The 19494-nt window shown below is 61.6% G+C and overlaps 1 protein-coding gene across 6 annotated transcripts in view; it reads left to right on the plus strand.

Moving 5' to 3' along the window:
* JUP (junction plakoglobin) overlaps nt 1-19494 on the plus strand; it is a 28499-nt gene extending 9005 nt beyond the window's left edge. For 4 of the 6 annotated variants that reach the window (XM_062216406.1, XM_062216405.1, XM_062216401.1 and 1 more), the window contains exons 2-15: nt 4285-4500; nt 6816-7075; nt 7182-7420; nt 8395-8596; nt 10103-10247; nt 10339-10442; nt 11454-11792; nt 13332-13487; nt 13634-13753; nt 15781-15931; nt 16013-16134; nt 16778-16817; nt 17008-17173; nt 17424-19494. In XM_062216406.1, the coding sequence (XP_062072390.1) occupies nt 4293-4500; nt 6816-7075; nt 7182-7420; nt 8395-8596; nt 10103-10247; nt 10339-10442; nt 11454-11792; nt 13332-13487; nt 13634-13753; nt 15781-15931; nt 16013-16134; nt 16778-16817; nt 17008-17159 (2238 nt within the window). In that variant the 5' untranslated portion in view covers nt 4285-4292 and the 3' untranslated portion in view covers nt 17160-17173; nt 17424-19494. The remainder of the gene's footprint in view (nt 1-4284; nt 4501-6815; nt 7076-7181; nt 7421-8394; nt 8597-10102; nt 10248-10338; nt 10443-11453; nt 11793-13331; nt 13488-13633; nt 13754-15780; nt 15932-16012; nt 16135-16777; nt 16818-17007; nt 17174-17423) is intronic. The other 2 variants (XM_062216402.1, XM_062216404.1) reach the window with 1 other exon arrangement.

Consider the following 19494-nt stretch of genomic DNA (forward strand, 5'->3'; position numbering starts at 1 on the left):
CCGCTGGGACGAGACCTGCGTGCTGACCGCCCTTGGAAGTGTTGGAGTCCTGATGTGGGGTCACCTGCTGCTTTGGGACTCTGCCTGCAGGGGTCACCTCCGGGAGCCCTCGCCAGGGGAGCCCAGGGGTTCCCGGGTCGAGCCACTTGGCCCCAGCCGCTTCCTTCTCCCGCGAATCCCCTTCATTTTCCCACCCTGGTTTGTTTGCTTTGGGAAGGGGCCCAGAAGGAGGAAAACAAACAGCAGCTGGGTCGCAGGCCTGGGCCTCCCCCTCCCCGCCCCCTCACCCCCCCCCCCCCCAGCCTCAGGGACAGCCTGGGCTCCCCTCCAGCCTGGAAGCCAGGGTTTTCCTCCGGAAGCTTCTCTGTCGTCTCCTGTCCCCAGCCCTGGCCACTGTTGCTCTGTCCCACTCCGTCCCGCTTCTGCCACTGCCCTCTGGGAGTGACCAGCCCATGCTGCTGGGGCCCCTGGTGGGGGCGGGGAGGGCTTCCCCCCAGAGCCACCAGCCCCAGGAAGCAGTGGGGCAGGAGACCCCGGCTGACTGCCCCTGGCTGCAAGGGGCAGCCTGCTTTCTCCTCCTATGCTGGGGGGAGCTGCTTTGCCCTCCTCCCCTGGATCTGAACTTGACCCCTCTTCCCCAGCCTGTCCTGCGTCTCCTCCCCAGTGTCCTGGCCTGGGCTGCAGGCAGCTTCCTCCACCCCCACCCCGCCCCAGGTGTCTCCCAGGCTTGGGGGGGGGGGTGCTGGGCCTGGCACGACCCTCTGCATCTGCATGCTTGCTGGGGCCTTCCAGGGTCCCGTTCCTGTAGTGGTCTGAGGAGCCGGAGCTCCATGTCACCGATGAGCAAAGCAAGGCTGGAGGAAAAGAGTGACAGGGCCGAGCGATCACAGCCCATGAATGGGGGACTGGATGGAGCCCCCTTCCCACCCCCAAACCACAAGCTCTCCTGCACAGGCTCCCCAGCTCCTGGCTCCCTTCTGTCTGAGCCTGGATCTGGCTCTGCACAGGCCGCTGGCCTCTGGGCCTAGGAACCCCTGGGGATCCCTGGCCGGAGGTTCCGGCCCAGCCTCTTGGGCGCCTGTCCCCGTCCTCGATCCCGGTGTCTCGTTGACACCTGCTGCCCTGCCGCCCAGACCAGCTGTGCCGACACTGACGGTCCTGCCAGGTGCTGGTGGGGGCGGGAGCCTGATGGGGCTCCTGTGGGTTTATTTTTAACATCGGGCCTGGGCCATGTTCTGCCAGGGCCGGCTAGGGTGGAGGAAGCGGGAGCGCAGGGCGGGGGACCCCCTAGAGTTTCCACGCACTCCCGCAGACCTTCCCTGGGGCCCCAGGGCCCGGGCCGGGCATCTCTCTTCCTGTCCTTGTACTGTCCCCACTCCGCCCGTGATCTCTGAGAAGCCTCCTTCCTCCAGGCTGCCAACAATAGAGCTCCCTGCTAAACAAAGGCCCCCCATTCAGCTCCGAATCCGGGCCTGTGCCCAGATGCATGGGCAGGGCCCCTATCCGTCTCTCCCACCCCACCCCGCTCTTGCTGGGGTATCACGGAAGGTCTGACTCCAGGCCCAGGGTGGAGAGGGATGAGACCAGACTGGGTGTGGCCTGGGCCTTGTAAAAGCAGCACTGCTGTTTCTTGTGGGAGGATTTTCCCGGTTCTCTGAGAGTAGGTGAGGCAGAAGGTGGGACTGGTTGACTGACAGTCCTACCTGAAGTCTGCCTTGCAGTCTTCCTGCTGCTGGTGCAGCTGTCCCATGACCCTCTCCTCCAGAAGACTTGGGTCATGTGTCCCCTCCGAACTGCCTTCCGGCCCTGGCCTTGCACACCCTCTGCCTTCTCTTGTCTGTCCTGGGCATCCTGGTTCCTTCCTTATTCCTGGAATCTTAGGCACCAATGTGTGTTCAGAGCCCTCCAGCCAGCCTTCCTGTAGATGAAGCCCAGCGAGGGAAAGAAACCACCCGAGGACACCCAGCACTACAGTGGTGGGCAGGGACCAGAACCTGGGCTCTTAATTCACGGCCACGAGCTCTTCCTCGTGAGCACCCCTGGCCTCTGCGGCACCCGTGCCTTCTGGCCGGAGGGCTGGTCCCACGGTGAGGCACCCCGGATTGGAGCTGAGCGCCCCCTTTTCTCCGTGTGGAGCCTCGCTTTCCTCATGCGGAAACCGGAGATTGGAAAAAGACTGCCAGCGCTGCTCTGCGTTTGCCCATAAAGGCAGGCGGACCCCGCGCTCGCCCGTGCTGCCCTCTGACCTCCGACTTCCGACTGCTCCTCTGCCTCTTGCCACGGGCAGCTGTCCAGACCTCAGCGGCCCCTGGCTCCTGGGCCTGAGGGGCCTCATCGTGGGCAGCCTTGGCCGTGGTAGTCCCTTCCGGGCGGGGGCTGGTCCCCGAGGTGTGGGGTGAGCCCTCTTCTCCATGGCCCGGCTGAGAGCCGCGGAGTTAGGTGCTGTCCGGGGAGGACGGGGTGCTTGTCACTGGGGCCGGAGAGGCCCAAGGGGAGCAGGTGGCAGCGCAGCGAGGGTTAACCCACCGTGTTTACTGCTCCGGGTTCCCCTCCCTTCTGCAGAGCCAGGCTGTCCAGTTTGCTGCCTTCCGCCCAGGGGTGGCTTCGGGGACAGCTCCCCCCTCCCGGGCCCTCCACGCTCTCCTGGGATCCACCCGGCCCTGGGCAGGATGGGAAGGCAGGAGGAGCCCCGGGCAGGATTTTCCTGTGTCCACCTTCTCCAAGCCCCCGATTTCCTGCCTTTGACCTTGTCTGCTGCCCAGGATGGGCTGTTGGCGGCGGCGGCGGTGGGTGGGGGGCGGTCAGGGGCTCCTCGTGGAACAGCCGAGCTCGGGGAGTGGCTGGGGAGCAGCTGCACGCAGCTGGCAGCCCGAGCCTGCTGTATGGTACACTGGGCCTGCTTCTGTTTTCAGCCCGAAACTCTGAGTCACTCAGAGGGGCGGGGCGGGGGGGGGGAGAAGGAGGCAGCTGGGGGCCGGTGGGGCTCCTGCCTCTGCCTGTTGCAGGTGTGTTCACAGCAGGGGAGGGGTGCGTGTGGCCATAAAAGGCAGCCAGACCTGGAGGGTCATTCGTCATCCTCCTCGCGGGTGGCGCTGGGACGGTCACTAGAAGGACCTGTCCCCTGTGCTCTTTGTTCTTGGGTGCGGCCGGGTTGCGCCAGCCTCCCCGTCCCACCCTTGTCCTCGCCCCGTCCCCCTGTGGTCTCCCTGTCACAGTGGACAAGCATTGCTGGGTGGGCCAGCCTGGGGTCTGCCTGCTCTGCAGACCACCCTGGGACGTGCAAAGACCACTCAGCCTGTGGCTGGGCCTGGCCCTGCCATTTCAAGCCTCAGTTTCCATATCTGTGAAGGGGGTACACACAGGTGCTTTGAGAGCGGCTTGTGAGGATGGTGACATTCACAGGGGGCCCGACGACTCCGAGCAGATCCTCGCAGGGTCACAGCTTCTCGTGCCTTCCCCCAGCCGCTGACCTCTGCAGGTCACTTCCCAAGACGGTGGGAAGTTTGCCTCCATGCCACCCAGCAGGGCCTGGCCTTCATTAACCTCAAAGGACCCCGAGTCCTTGAGGGAGGGCTGGGCTCCTGGTGGGAGGAGCAGACACCTCCGATTGATGAGAGTGATGGCCTGAGCCAGGAGGTGGTGTGACCCATTTCACAGAGGGGGACACTGAGGCTGCGCTGAGAATTGCCCGGTGGTTGGGTCGGGTCGGTGGCTCAGTCCCGTGGCACTCAGCGTTGGGAGAAGCTCCCAGGGGCCAGGCTGCTGGGGCCACTTGTGATCCTGCTCCACCTGCGGGAAAGTGACATCCAGGAATCTCTGAGGGAGCCTGGGGCGCCCAGGAGAAACCTGTCTGACCGCTTCCCGCCCCACTCAGCGTTCCTTCCAGCGCCTGGGTGCTGGGTGCACTCCTCGCCTCCTCCGTAGCCTTTCCCAGGGAGCCCCAACGAGGAGCCGGGGGAGGCCCGAGTGCCTTCTGCTCCTGGGAGGGTGGGTTGGAGCAGCGAAGTGAGGGAGCCCAGGGTTGGGGGGCGGTGCCTGGCCCCGTACTGCCCAACCCCTGGTTCACCCACCCGGGGCTGGAGGTCAGAGATGCAAGCCAGGGGCACACAGGTGACTGGTCCCCCCAGGCGCCTTCTCACAGGAAGCCCCTCCGTGCCCTGTTGCTCTCTGCCCCCTTCTCCCCAATGCCTTGTCCTGTGACCCACCAGGGCTTGGGGCTATGGTGGGGGTGAGGGGAGATGGGCTGGGCAGCCAGCTCATGGGCTGCCCTCGTCTGTGCCCCAGCAGCCACCATGGAGGTGATGAACCTGATGGAGCAGCCGATCAAGGTGACCGAGTGGCAGCAGACCTACACCTACGACTCGGGCATCCACTCGGGCGCCAACACCTGCGTACCCTCCGTCAGCAGCAAGGGCATCATGGAGGAGGAGGAGGCCTGCGGGCGCCAGTACACCGTCAAGAAGTCAACCACCTACACCCAGGCTGGGCCCCAGAGCCAAGGTTGGGAGCCCTGGGGGCTGGCACGGGCCCTGGTGGGCGGGCCCAGTCAATGGAGGGAGGTTCAAGGGGGCTCCTCTCCTGGGCACCTGTGTAGTCTGGGGACGGAGGTACAGCTCCTGCTCATAGGGGCCCACCCAGTCAGAGGGAGGAGGCACACTAAGGGCGCCCCATCTGAGAGAAACACACACACTCTTCTGAGCCCTGAGTACAGAGCCTGCCCTCGGGAGGTCACCAGTCTGAAGGAGGAGGCTCAGGAGGTCACCAGTCTGAAGGAGGAGGCTCAGTCCTCGCCTTCTTTGAACTTCAGGGGATGATGGGAGGCATGCCCACTACCCCCAGGGAGCCCGTGGATGGAGGGGGGGAGATACTTCCTGTTGCTTCTGGAGCCCCGGGTTTGATGGGAGAGGCAGGGCTGCAGCTCTGGGGAGCCCTTAGTCTGGTGGAGGCGGCGCTGTTGGTCCCTAGGGATGGGACGCCTGGTGATGGAGGGAAGGAGACCGACGGGCAGAGCCCACCTGCCCCACGGCCAGGGGCATGGTCAGGCTCCCCTGGGGGAGAGGAGTCGCTGGGCACAGGGACTGTCACCCACCGTTCAGGACCGTGGGGTCTGTGGCTGGCTGCATCCTGACCACAGGCAGAGGCCGCTGGGCTCCGCAGCCCCAGGCCCTGTGTTGGCAGCGGACAGCAGAGCAGCCCAGCGGAAAAGCCGGGGAGACGGCGCCTCCTTCCCAGTGAATCAGTGCAGAGCCCCGGCCTCCCTCCCCGGGGGCACTGGGCCGAGTGCCAGGGCGGGGCTACTGGGCACATCTGTGGGGCTCCTGGGCCCTCCCAGCACCCTGGCTCCCTCTGCCCCGCTGCTGAGTGCGCCGGGTGGCTCTCGGCTGCCTGTTTGGTGGGAGCCTTGCTGCCATCAGAAGTGATGAGGCTGTAATCAGAAGTACGAGGTCAAAGTTTCAGGGTTGAAAAGCAACCTGGACTGTCTCATCCCTTCCCCTGCCTGGTGGTTTTTTTTGTTCGTTTTGTTTTGTTTTTTAAGATTTATTTTATTTATTTGAAAGAGTTACAGAGAAAGTAGAGACAGAGAGAGGTCTTCCATCTGCTGGCTCACTCGCCAAATGGCTGCAGTGGCTGGATCTGAGCCGATCCGAAGCCAGGAGCCAGGAGCTTCTTCTGGGTCTCCCATACGGGTGCAGGGGCCCAAGGATTTGGGCCATCTTCTACTGCTTTCCCAGGCCATAGCAGAGAACTGGATTGAAGAGGAGCAGCCGGGACTCGAACCGGTGCCCAAATGGAATGCCAGTACTTCAGGCCAGGTGTTAACCCACTGCACCACAGCGCCGGCCCCCCGCCTGGTGGTTAAGGGAGCAGAGGGAGGCAGGGCCTTGGGCTCCCTGTCAGGCCTTGCTGCCTCTCTGTGCCGTTTTCCATCTGTGAAGTGGGAAGACGAACGGTACAGACGTGCCTTGTGTCCACGGGCGGCTGGCCCAGGACCCTCGTGGGTACCAAAGTCGGCCAGTGCCCAAGTCCCATGCAGAGCCTCGCGCAGTATTTGCATGTAAGCTCTGCACACCCTCCCCTGCACCTTAAGTCCCCGCTAGATGGCTCTGCCCCGTGCTGTGCAGAGAATCATGGCAAGGAACAAAAAAAAGTCCACGTTCAGGACAGACACGATTCTTTTTCAAATGCTTTTGACCTGTGGTTGGGTGGGTTCCTGGATCTGGAGGGCTGACAGTTATGCCCGACAGGGTCTCTTTGAATTGTTAGAAGAATTCTGAGGCCAGTGCTGTGGCACAGGCGGTAAAGCCGCTGGCTGCAGTGCCAGCATCTCATATGGACGCCGGTTCAAGTCCTGGCTGCTCCATTGTGATCTAGCTCCCTGCTAATGTGCCTGGGAAAGCGGAATATGGCCCAAGTGTCTGGGCCTCTCCATCCACGTGGGAGACCTGGAAGAAGCTCCAGGCTCCTGGCTTCAAATCAGCTCAGCTCTGGCCATTGTGGCCATTTGGGGAGTGAACCAAAAGATGGAAGAGCTCTCTCTCTGCCTCTGCCTCTGCCTCTCTCTGGCTTTAGAATAAATAAATAAATCTTAAAACAAAAATACTGGGAGGTGGGCCCAGCAGGTGGGGTCCCATGTGACAGAACAGGTAACTGAGCTGACTGGCACCAGCAGAGGCAGAATGGCGAGTGGGTGCCGGGGCTTGGGCAGGGCAGGGTGGCGGGCAGGTGCTCTCTGCATGGCCTGCACTATGCCCCGATGCTCCTCCACCCCTGTCCCTTGCTTCCTGCAGCTCAGCTCTTGCCCTGTTGGCCCCCAGGTGACCTGGAGTACCAGATGTCCACCACAGCCAGAGCCAAGCGGGTGCGGGAGGCCATGTGTCCCGGAGTGACCGCTGAGGACAGCTCGCTGCTGCTGGCCACGCAGGTGGAGGGCCAGGCCACCAACCTGCAGCGGCTGGCTGAGCCGTCCCAGCTGCTCAAGTCGGCCATCGTGCACCTTATCAACTACCAGGACGACGCCGAATTGGCCACCCGGGCCCTGCCAGAGCTCACCAAACTGCTCAACGACGAGGACCCGGTCTGTGGGGGTGGGGTGTCCCCAGGGAGGGGGGGTCTGACATGTGTCCCTCTGAGCTTCCGGGAAGGCTCTCTGGCCCATCTGCTCATGGCCTCCCGCCCTCCAGGTGGTGGTGACCAAGGCGGCCATGATTGTGAACCAGCTGTCGAAGAAGGAGGCGTCGCGCCGGGCCCTCATGGGCTCACCCCAGCTGGTGGCGGCCGTGGTGCGCACCATGCAGAACACCAGTGACCTGGACACGGCGCGCTGCACCACCAGCATCCTGCACAACCTCTCCCACCACCGCGAGGGGCTGCTCGCCATCTTCAAGTCGGGCGGCATCCCTGCCCTGGTGCGCATGCTCAGGTACCCAGCGCCCCGCCCCAGGCTCCGCCCCCTTGCTCAGGGATTCTGTAAGCTGGCGCCGAGCACCTGCTATGTGCCGGGTGCAGAGGGTGGCCTGGCTTAGTCTCACAGGCAGGTGAACAGCGGGCTGTGCTGAGAATACCACGTAGGTGCCTGCTGAGGCAGCTGGGAGGTAGAGTCACGCTAGCAGCCCGAGTTGACAGGTGAATAGAGTTTGGCCCGTGAAGGTCAAGGGGGAGAGGATTCCAGGGACGAGGAGCAGCATGTGCAAAGCGACAGAGAGAGAGAGAGAGCTCTTCCATCTGCTGGTTCTCTCCCCAAATGCCCACAACAGCCAGAGTTGGGCCAGGCCGAAGCTGAGAGCCCAGAACTGCATCCAGGTCTCCCGTGTGGGCAGCAGGGACAAGTACTTCAGCCTTCACCTGCTGCCTTCCAGGGTGTGCATTAGCAGGATGCTGGGGCTGGAAGCAGAGCTGGGGACTCAAACAGACACTAATATGGGATGCTGGTGTCCGAAGCAGCAGCTTAACCTGCTGCACCACAGCACCTGTCCTGCAGCCCTTCTCTTTCCTGGCCTGGTACTCATTTTCCTGGCCTCCTTCTTCATCCCCCTGTGCCAGGCCGGGAGGGCCCCAAAGGTAGAGATGTTGATTCTGTTCCCTGCTGAACCCCGCTCAGGGCCTGCCTACCCTGTGGCCTTCCACACAGTAGTTACTCAATCAGTAACGACGTTGAGGGGGCCTCCTGTGTGCTGAGCGCCAGGCTGGGAGCTAAGGAGCAGGAGCCGCCGTCCCCTGGGGCAGGAGAGGTGCTGCGTGCAGAAGCGCAGGGCTGGGCTCTGGGAACAAATCCATTTTAGCAAAGGGCCATTTGCACAAAGTCAGGGTCGGTGTGGACACAGCCCTCCCTGGGGAGGTGGAACTCATTCCAGGCCCCCAGGATCTGTCTTCTGCTCCCCTCCACCCACCCTGCAGCTCCCCCGTGGAGTCGGTCCTGTTCTACGCCATCACCACCCTGCACAACCTGCTGCTGTACCAAGAGGGCGCCAAGATGGCGGTGCGCCTGGCGGACGGGCTGCAGAAGATGGTTCCCCTGCTCAACAAGAACAACCCCAAGTTCCTGGCCATCACCACCGACTGCCTGCAGCTCCTGGCCTATGGCAACCAGGAGAGCAAGGTGCGCCTCCCCTGTGGCCTGCGGCCCACCCTCGGATTGCCTTCCTGCGGCCACAGCCCGCACTGCGCCCCCTCCCTCTGGGGCTGGGGGACGTCCGGCCTGCGGGCTGTCGGAGGCCGGCAGAGTCATTGGCTCTGGCCCTGCCAAGGCAATCGCAGGCGGGACTAGAGATTCAGTAACTCCACAGCAGGTTAATTTTTAAGTTGATCATTTTGTATGGCCCGCGGATGACGTTGTAAATCTCCAAATGGCCGTTGGCAGGAAAAAGCTTCCCAGCCCTGAGTACTGCTTTGGTGTGGAGAAGCACATGCAGAAAAACATGCTGTGTCAGAATTGGTCAAACTTATGACTTTTTAAAAAGGGTATTTATATATATTTTAAATATTTTATTTATTTGAAAGTTAGAGTTACACAGAGAGAGAAGGAGAGGCAGAGAGACAGAGAGAGAGAGAGAGAGAGAGAGAGGTCTTCCATCTGCTGGCTCACTCCCCAGTTGGCCGCAATGGCCGGAGCTGCGCCAGTCCGAAGCCAGAAGCCAGGAGCTTCCTCCCCATCTCCCACGTGGGTGCAGGGGCCCAAGGACTTGGGCCATCTTCCACTGCCCTCCCAGGCCATAGCAGAGAACGGGATTGGAAGTGGAGCAGCTGAGACTTGAACTGGCACCCATGTGGGATGCAGGCACTGCAGGCGGAGGCTTTACCCACTACACCACAGCTCTGGCCCCTATTTATATATTTGAAAGGTAGAATTACAGAGACAGAGGGAGAGACACAGAGATCTTCCATCTGCTGGTTTACTCCCTGAGTGGCCGCAGTGGTCAGGGCTAGGCCAAAGCCAGGAGCCAGGAGCTCCATCTGGGTCTTTTACATGGGTTGGGAGGGCCAAGCACTTGGGCCATCTGCTGCTGCTTTCCCAGGTGCGTTAGCAGGGAGCTGGATGGGGAGGGGAGCAGCCAGGATTTGACCTGGAGCTCATGTGTGATGCCGGTGTCACAGGCAGCAGGTTTCCCGGCTGCACCACGGTGCTGGCCCCATCTGCTTGGTGCTTTTAAAGCCTTTTTTTCCCCTCTCTCTCTCTGGTCCTCACAACCAACGGCAGTCATGTCAGCCAGCTTGTCATTAAGTGGAGGCCCTGGGCTTTGTGCTGAGGGAGGACACAGGCAGTATTCCCGGCAGTCCAGCTTTGTAAACAACGCTGTAACGAACATCTCTGTGCACTCAGCCTTCCCTAGAGAGTAGAAGGAGTTTTCATCCGTGGCACTGAAGGTTTTTAACACTTCTGTACCCAGAAGGCCAGATGGCTGCTTTGCAGGACTGGCCCCGTTTCCAGTGCCCTCACTGGCCATGGGTGTGAGCCCCGTCCCGCCACATCCTCGCCAGCCTTGGGTGTTACCCGTCTTTCCCTCCAGCTGCTTGGGTTTTCGCTGCAGCTCGGTAGGGACAGCTGTGGCACCTCCGCCCCCTTCTTCCTCGTTGCCTCACACTCATCCTCCTCTTCCTCTCACAGCTGATCATCCTGGCCAACGGGGGCCCCCAGGCCCTTGTGCAGATCATGCGCAACTATAGCTACGAGAAGCTGCTCTGGACCACCAGCCGCGTGCTCAAGGTGCTGTCCGTGTGTCCCAGCAACAAGCCTGCCATTGTGGAGGCCGGTGAGTGTGTGGCCGGGGCTGGGGGCTTGGGGGGGGTCTCCCCCAACCCTGCTCTCCTGTGGCTGAGGACACAGCTGTCCCCCTGCCCCAGGTGGGATGCAGGCCCTGGGCAAGCACCTGACCAGCAACAGCCCCCGCCTCGTGCAGAACTGCCTGTGGACCCTGCGCAACCTCTCAGACGTGGCCACCAAGCAGGTGAGGCAGGCGTCCAGGCGCGGGGCCCCCTCTTAGCCGCCAGTTCCAGCCTCCAGTCCTTAGGTGCCAGGGGAGAGCGGAGGCCTCTTGATCCTCCTGATTGAGGCTAAGGCTACAGATGCCCTGAAGACCCTCGTCCCTGTTAGTGACTCGGGGAGAAGGGGGAGGGGTTGAAGGCTTTAAGCTAGGGTTTGGGCAGTGGCAAGGCAATGGTTCTCACCTGGGCAGCATGGGCCCCAGGGGCTGAAAACAACATCCTCCTCCTCCTCCTCACCAGACTGACTGACTTGAAAGGCAGTGAGACCGGGAGAGATTTTCCATCGTTGGTATATTCCTCACATGCCCACAACAGCCGAGACTAGGCCAGCTCAAGGCCAGGAGCCAGGAGCCAGGAACTCCATCCGGGTCTCCCACGTGGGCGGCAGGGGCTCAAGTACCTAGGACGTCGTGTGCTGTCTCCCGGGCGCGTTAGCAGGGAGCTGAGTTAGAAGCACAGAGCAGCCTAGGCCCAAGCCGGCACTCTGATGAGGGCAGCATCCCAAGGGCAGCTTCGCCTGCTGCACCCCAGGGGAAATGCGGCTTCGGACAATCCCTCTGGTCCCGCCTCCCAGTGGGACCGCCACTCCCAAGAGCGGCAGTGACAGAGCCGGGACTGGAAACCAGCCCTGTCTGTCCCACCGCAAGGCTGGTCCTGGGAGAAGTAGCCCCTGGGTCAGGGAACTGTCCTGGAAGCAGATTTGGCTGGGGGTCCTATGGGAAGGAGGCCTGATGGAGGGATGCTTAGCGACAGGTGTAGGTTCAGGCCCAGCCTAGCTGTGAATCTGCAAACCACCCTCTTCCCCAAACTCTCTGAGCCCAGTGGCCTCACTGGCTCCCAGGGCTGGTCATGGCCTCGCACAGGCTGTCCACAGGTCATCGGGGTGGAAAGTTCCAGGCATACCCAGGCAGGGCTGTGGTGGGGAAAGCGCCCGAGCAAGCGGCCTGCTCACCACCCCTTCTGCCCATGCCCAGGAGGGCCTGGAGAGTGTGCTGAAGATCTTGGTCAACCAGCTGAGCGTGGACGACGTCAACGTGCTCACCTGTGCCACGGGCACGCTCTCCAACCTGACCTGCAACAACAGCAAGAACAAGACGCTGGTGACGCAGAACAGTGGCGTGGAGGCGCTCATCCACGCCATCCTGCGTGCCGGCGACAAGGACGACATCACCGAGCCGGCCGTCTGCGCCCTGCGCCACCTCACCAGCCGCCACCCTGAGGCCGAGATGGCCCAGAACTCCGTGCGCCTCAACTACGGCATCCCGGCCATCGTCAAGCTGCTCAACCAGCCCAACCAGTGGCCGCTGGTCAAGGTGCTGGCCCCTGACCCCTAGCCACCGCTGTCTGCTGCTACCCTGTGGGCCGGGCGGGCAGGCCCTGGGTGGGCCGGGGCAGAGCTGCTGGCACAGTGTGGCCCTGGACACAGCAGCTCACACGTGGACAGTGGCTCTGCTCTGCTGTGGTGACTCAGCTTCATCATACCCCACAGCACTGCCGTGCCCGAGATCGGAGCATCTCCACTCACACAGGAGAAGCCCTGGGCCGGCTTGGGAGACTGTGGGGCCACCCACGGCGGGCCTGAGCATCCGGTTTTGCTGCTGGCCCACGGAGCCTGTGTTCCTTACTCTGTAGGGCCCGTGGGATCCTCATGTTTAACCCTGACAGTCCCTAAAAAGGATAAAAGGATACCCCATTCCAGAACATTCTGCCACCCTCCAAGCGTGGCCAGAGGGTGCAGGTGGGAGGGTGACCCTCTTGGGGACGGTCAGTCAGACAGCGTCCTACTCACAGGTGTGCTAAGGCACTGAGGCAGTGGGGAGGGCCCCTGGCCGCCAGAGCATGGGCTGCGTCACTCCTGTCCACCCCGGAGTCTGGTCCCTTGGCCTCACTGAGATGCGAAGGTGTTGGGGAAGTGTGCTTGCTGGCCAGGGCATTGCTAAGACTCAGGAGGGGAGCTGAAAAGGGGCAGAGAGGATTCTGGGAGACGCTGTCCAGGTCGGGGCTGGGGCCTTCTCTGGGGCTGCCTGGTCGGGAGAGACGTGGCTCAGTCCCCGTTGGGCAGGGAGGTGAGGGTGGCCGGGCAGTGGGCAGGCTCGGACAGAGTCACCGGGGAAAGTCGGTGTGCACAGCTCTGGATAGAAACAGGAGGCAGGGTGACACCGGTGCCAGGGTGAGGGGGCTGCCCCAGACTGGGCTCCCAGGACAGAGAAGGCTGACTTGAGTGATTATGTACATTGGGTAAAATAATCCATTGTCAGAAATTGATGGCAGGGCCTGTCCCCGCCCTGGCACGCGGTGCCTGCTGCACAGGGCCAGGATGCTCCAGCAGGGCACCTGCCAGCGCTCCCATCCTCAGCTCTGCCCTGCTGCTTGCTTGTTCTGACGGTCAAGTGAGCGGACAGGTGGCTTTGCCAGACCCAGAGGGGCTGTGGGAGGCCAGAGTGGCTCCTGGAAGTCGGGATCGCTGGGACTCTTCCCCAGCTGCCCTGCTGGGCATTGGTTACTGTGTCGGGGTCCCTTGGCAGAAGGCTATGGGGCCAGCCATAGCTGGATCAGGGTCTGGGCACTGTGAGAAAAGCGAGAGAGGCCATGATGTCTCTCGGTGGGGTAAGAGGGACTGACAGAATGTTCTGGAATGGGGTATCCTTTGAGCAGAGGCTATGAGAGTTAGACATGAGGCCCCGTGAGTCCTACTGAGGAAGGGCCTCAGGCCGGGGTCCTGGAGTCTTCCAGCCTGTCTGTGCCTGGGCTGGGGACAGAGAGGTGCTGGGCAGGGAGGAGACCTGCGGTTGGAAACTGGGCACCTCCAGATGCCCAGGAAATGCCTCTAACGGCCGCCCCTTCCCTCCCAGGCAACCATCGGGCTGATCAGGAACCTGGCGCTGTGCCCGGCCAACCATGCCCCGCTGCAGGAGGCTGCCGTCATTCCCCGCCTTGTCCAGCTGCTGGTCAAGGCCCACCAGGATGCCCAGCGCCACGTGGCTGCCGGCACACAGCAGCCCTACACGGTAAGTGAGCCCTGCCTGAAGTCTGGGTGTCCCCTGTGTGCTCACGTGTGAGGGTGTGGAAAACAGCTGAAGTCTGTCGGGTATCCTGGCCATGAGCCAGGGCTACCTGGCCCCGTGCCCCATGCCCCATGGCCCCTGTCGCACAGGACGGCGTGAGGATGGAGGAGATCGTGGAGGGCTGCACGGGAGCCCTGCACATCCTCGCCCGGGACCCCATGAATCGCATGGAGATCTTCCGACTCAACACCATCCCCCTGTTCGTGCAGGTGAGCCTGGGGCAGGGGGGCGGTGGAGAACCTGCCCTGCCTGCGGGGCAGAGGTGGGTTTGGAGGGGCCTGGTGCTGGGCCTAAAGATGTGTTTTGAGCAATTGGAGGAAGGCAGCCAGCCCGGACCGGAAGAGCTCACGAATGAACAAAGAGCTCTTTTTAAAGAAAAGCACTTGTTTCCACGTTATGTTTTTTATTCAGTCCAGAGGCCAGGCTCTTTACCTGGGCTTTGGGGGCAGGTGGAGGGACAGTGCCCACAGGGCCACATCAGGAGGTGGTGCTGGTCCGTGCTGGCATCGTGAGATCCGCTCCTGACCGCCTTGCTATGAATGGCGCGGCTCGTGTGGTGAGGCTGCTGCCCTGCGGCTCGGAGCGTACAGAGGCCTCGAGCGTCCTCACCTTGGCGATGTCCCGTCCCTGAGGGCTGTGGCCTCTGCTGTGTTTTGTTTTTCATTTATTTATTTTTAAGGCAGAATTACAGAGAGAGGAGAGGAGCATTGAGGAAATGCTGGTTCACTACCCTAATGGCCTCAATGTCCAGGGCTGTGCCAGGCCAAAGCCAGAACTCCCTCCTGGCCTTCCATGTGGGTGCAGGGACCTCATGGGTGCTGGGACCACTTGGGCCTCCCGGGCGCATCAGCAGGGAGATGGATCGTAAGTGGAGCAGCCAGAACTGGAACCGGCGCCCATAGGGGAGGCCGGCTTAACTCACTGTGCCACAACGCTGGCCGCTCCACCGTGACCCTTCCTCATGGCCTTGCGTGCATTGCGTGCAGCTGCTGCAGCGAATGGGGCCCTTTCTGGCACAGCTGTGCCTGTTTTCTGTCATCTTGGAAGCGAGAACCTGAAAGAGGCTGAGAAAAGTCTTGATACTCACACATGCGCATAAAGCCACTCGGTGGTGGTGCAGAAGCAATCTAAAGAGCTTACTGGGTAGACAGCCAGCTGGGAAAGTGAGCAGGCTGCACAGCAGAGGCAGCGAGCGAGCCCCGGGGGCTCAGCCCCAGGAGCTTAAAGAAATCAAACACACCCCCAGTGAGAGCCCCACCCTCTTTATATATATATATATATTTTTTTTTCCCCCCATTATCAAATTGGCAAAGGAAAAAAAGCTGGGAGTGCCCTGTGCTGGTGAGGATGTGGTCACACAGCGGCCCCAGATGCTGCTGACGCTGCGAAGGTAGCTGTGCGGTGCTGTGCAGGGAGCCCTGGGCGGTCTGTGTGGGACCCTCTTCTTGGGAAATACTTTACCATCATCGAAAAGATGGGCAGGACTCAGGGGTGGCGATTGCAGCTGCTGTGGTACTGCAGGGACTAGATAAGGGCGTGGTCCTTCTACCCTGTGGCCGCCTCCGCGGATGCTGCTCAGGAAGTACTCCTTGGGATGCTTTTGGCTTTCCTTCATTTTCAGAGTCAAGGGCAGGGCTGTAGCTGCTGCCTTCAGTGCTGAGCAGCTGAGTGTTTTCAGTCTTTTGTTTTAGGATTTTATTTATTCGAAAGGCAGAGGGACACAGAGAAAAGGAGACAGAGAGACAAATAGATCTTCTAAACGCTGGTTCACTCCCCAAATGGCTCCACTGGCTAGGGCTGGGCCAGGAGCCAGGAACTCTATTGGGGTCTCCCAATGGGTAGCCAGGGCACAAGCATTTGACCCATCTTCTGCTGCTTTCCAAGGAGCATTAGCAGGGAGCTGGGTTGGAAGCAGAGCAGCTGGGACTCAAAGCCCGTGTTCCTATATGGGATGTGGTGGCGGCTTAACACCACTGCTCCGCCGTGCCTGCCCCCTAGGAAAAACTTAAAATAATAAAAGAGGAAGTGCTTTATGCTACAATGTCAGATGCAAAAAAGCAGGACTCAGTATTGTATCCACTGTATGCTAATTGGGCTGGGATCCAGACCTGGCAGTGCGCCAAGCTCTCCGCACTTTCCCAGATGAGCTTGGGTTGAACATGGAAAAGGGCGGTGCGGGGCTGCGGGCCTCCTGCCCGCCTGCCTCACACCACCACGCCCCGTGTGCTCTCTGCAGCTGCTGTACTCGTCGGTGGAGAACATTCAGCGTGTGGCCGCAGGCGTGCTGTGCGAACTGGCCCAGGACAAGGAGGCCGCCGACGCCATTGACGCCGAGGGCGCCTCTGCCCCGCTCATGGAGCTGCTGCACTCCCGCAACGAGGGCACTGGTGAGGGGCTGTGCGGGGCGGGGGCAGCGGGCTGGGTGGAGGCCCGAGTCTGACCCGGGCTGTCCCTGCCTGTCCACTCAGCCACCTACGCCGCCGCGGTCCTGTTCCGCATCTCTGAGGACAAGAACCCAGATTACCGGAAGCGCGTGTCCGTGGAGCTCACCAACTCACTCTTCAAGCACGACCCGGCGGCCTGGGAGGCTGTGAGTACCCTGGGTTGAACTGCAGTGCGTGGTGGTGCAAGGCAACATTTTAGGGCTCCTAGCATGCTGTCAGCATCGTATTGTTAATTTTATAATTGGATCATTTATGGCAGTTCCTAGCACATGGAATTAGGTTGAACCATATATCTATTCATTTTTTAAAAAGATTTATTCATTTGAAAGGCAGAGTTAGTGAAGGAGAGTGTCCATTCACTGGTTCACTCTCCAAGTGGCCACAATGGCCAAGAGCTGGCCCAGGCAGAAACCAGGAGTCTGGAACTCCATCCGGGTCTCCTACAGACACCCAAGCACTCGGACCATCCTCCGCTGCCTTCCCAGCCGTATTAGCAGGGACTGGAACCAGTGCCCATAGGGAACACAAGTGCTGCAGGCGGCGGCTTTACCCACTGCGCCACACCACCGGCCCCCGAGATGTTCTGACCCACCAAAGTGGCAGTTTAATTCTGCCCAGAGGAAGAGCAAGTGTTTGGGGCGGGCCGGCGGAAAGCCGAGGTGCTGTGTAGGTGTGAAGTCTCCGCCCCCACCATCCTGTGTTCCTCCAAGGGGTCCTCGCTCCCCGCCCCCAGCCGAGGGCCGCCCAGATGTGAGTCCTTAGCGCCGCCCCTCCCCTCTCCCTGCACAGGCGCAGAGCATGATCCCCGTGAACGAGCCCTACGCGGATGGTAAGTACGAGCGGCCTCCCCAGGGCCTGGGACAGCCCGTGTCTGTGGCAGCCACGTGGTGATGTCCACGTGTGCTCCAGCTTGGATCCCCTGGCATGGGAGTCTGGGGTGAGGTCAGGCCCCTGGGCATGGGCAGGGGAATAGGAGGTGGTCCACAGACCCCCACAGGGAGCCCCCTTCTCGTCCCCAGACATGGACGCCACCTACCGCCCCATGTACTCGAGTGATGTGCCCCTCGACCCGCTGGAGATGCACATGGACATGGACGGGGACTACCCCCTCGACACCTACAGCGATGGCCTCAGGCCTCCCTACCCCACCGCCGACCACATGCTCGCCTAGCCGCCCCCACCCCGGTACGCCCCGCCCTCTCGGCCACCATGGCACCTGCCTTGCGCCGTCTCCATCCTCTTGCTGAAACCCTGGCTCCTGTGGGGGGAATGAGGTGGGGTGGGGGTGTCCCATGCCTTCCAGCCCCTTGTTCCAGGGGAGACCCCAGACCCTTCTGGGGGAGGGGGCGGTGGGCAGGTGACACGGGAGTGGTATAAGTTTCTGGGGGCACAGGTCTGCCAGGCCGCCTGACCCACTGTGTCTGCCTCCCCCCAGGTGCGGCTCCTCATCCGAGAGGCCCCCGTGCGGGCGATGGGGGAGACAGAAGTGCCTGAGCGGGGAGCCGGGGCTGCGCCTTGCTGCTGCGCCCGGGGCCGCCGCAGTTCCTCCGCGGGGTCTTTCTTGGGATGGTGTTCCGCTCGCTTTGCTGTCCTGGGCCCTGGCCACTGAAGCTTTACACGCAAGCCGCCCGCTCGGTACCCCCAGCAGCCCCTGGCCCACCTGTCTCCCGCTGCCCGAGTCCCGGCCTCGGGGCTTCGGTTCCTTCTCTGGGCCTGGTTTTTCTCACTGAACCCCACTGATCAACCAGGGCCCCAGATCCCAAAATCCAAAGCTTCTCATGAAAAGTGGGGGGGTGAGGGGACGGAGATGGGGGAGTGGGAACCCCGCTGTGCTCTCCAGTAGGCGGGGCTCGCTCTGGCCCACCCTGGGTGCTTGGGGGACAGCTCCTGCTCACTGCTGCCCTCTGCGGTGTGTAGTGAGGGGCTTTCTCTTCTCTTCTTGTTTCTGGCTCCACCCACCCCCTGCACATGGGTGGGGGGGCTGCGGGAGTCCCAGTGGAGAGTTTTATTATCATCGCTTTATGTTTTTGGTTATTGGTTTTTTGTATAGACCAAAGCAAAGAAAATAAAAGTAACACAGATACCATGGGCTATCGAGGGGCGTGGTCGGGGAGGCATGGGGCTCCCTGCCCCTCCACCCGCGGTGGTCTGTGGCTTGCTGTTCAAGCCCCTTGTGGGTCTGCAGTGGACCCACCCTGGGTCCTGTCCACCTCCCCTCTGTCCCCCCCCCACTGCCTACTCTGTCCTCCGCCATCCCAGGGACAGCCAGCACCAATCGCCGTGCCTGCTTCATCCACCCCACCGGACCCAGCTCAGACCTGACCCCAAAGCACTTGCTCTGTGGCCCCTGCCTTTCTTGGCCACGCCCCGCTGGTGCTCAGCTGACCTCCTTCATCATGTCAGTCAGGCTCTCGGCTTACAGGATGGCCATTCACAGTGTTCCTGGCAAACCTGAGAACAAGAGTCACCTGTGCCCCTGCCAGCCCCACCTGCCCAGGCTGGGGCCAGGGCACCTGATTAGGAGGTGGCCTAAGGTCCCCTGAGCGCTGCCTGCTGAGGCTGTGGGAGGGGACAGAGGACCGAGTTTCCAGAGCAGGCGGCCTTTTAACCACGCAGTTCTTCTGTACTCTGTGTCCAGAGCCAGGACTGGAAATACTCAAAGCTAGGAAATTTGAGACATTGATCAAGGCACGGTTTGCAGAGCCATGGGCAGGTGCAGGGAAAGCAAGGGGAGGACAGTGGCTGGGCTGCTCATTACAGCCAGGCAGGCAGGCTGGGAGCTCTGCAGAGGACTCGTCCCCACACGGGAAGGCTGAGGCCCCACCGTCCTCCCTGTGCTGCCCCCTGTTGGCCACACCCAAACGGAAACCAGAGAGCCCATTCTTGTCAGCCATCCGGGTCATCCGCTGCCCAGGGCAGAGTGGAGAGGACGTGGGGAAGCCGATGAAGACACCTGGCAGACATGCAGTGCCCCAGCTGCCTTCCTCCTGTGGCTTGCAAGAAAGGATGGCTCTCCCAGCCCCCTGACACGCAGGGAGCACCGGGCCAGGACGGGGCAGTGCGGCACCCACGGGAAGGGTTAATGCCCCGCATGACGGAGCTGCACCTGAGGCTCTGAGCTTCCTGGTAGCATGGTGAAAGAGGAAAACTGAAGGCAAGGGGCTGGCACTGCTGTGCGGGGGTTAGGGGGGAGAAGCAGCCACTCGGGACTCCCCACCCCCTCTCTGGGATCAAGTCCTGCCTCCGCTTCCAATCTAGCTCCCTGCTAATGCACCTGCGAGGCTGCAGAGGACGGATCCGGTGCTTGGGTCCCTGCCACCCACTTGGGAGACTGCGGATGGAATTCTAGGCTCCTGGCTTCAGCATGGCGCAGCCCTAGCTATTGTTGGCATTTTGGGAGTGAACCAGCAGGTGGGAGACCTGTCTCTCCCTCTCCCCTGTTACTCTGCCTTTCAAATAAATAAATGAAGCAAATCTTAAAACGGCAACAACTTAAGGCAAGTCAG

Source organism: Lepus europaeus, chromosome 18 (genome assembly GCF_033115175.1).
Source record: "Lepus europaeus isolate LE1 chromosome 18, mLepTim1.pri, whole genome shotgun sequence".
NCBI classification, from domain to species: domain Eukaryota; kingdom Metazoa; phylum Chordata; class Mammalia; order Lagomorpha; family Leporidae; genus Lepus; species Lepus europaeus.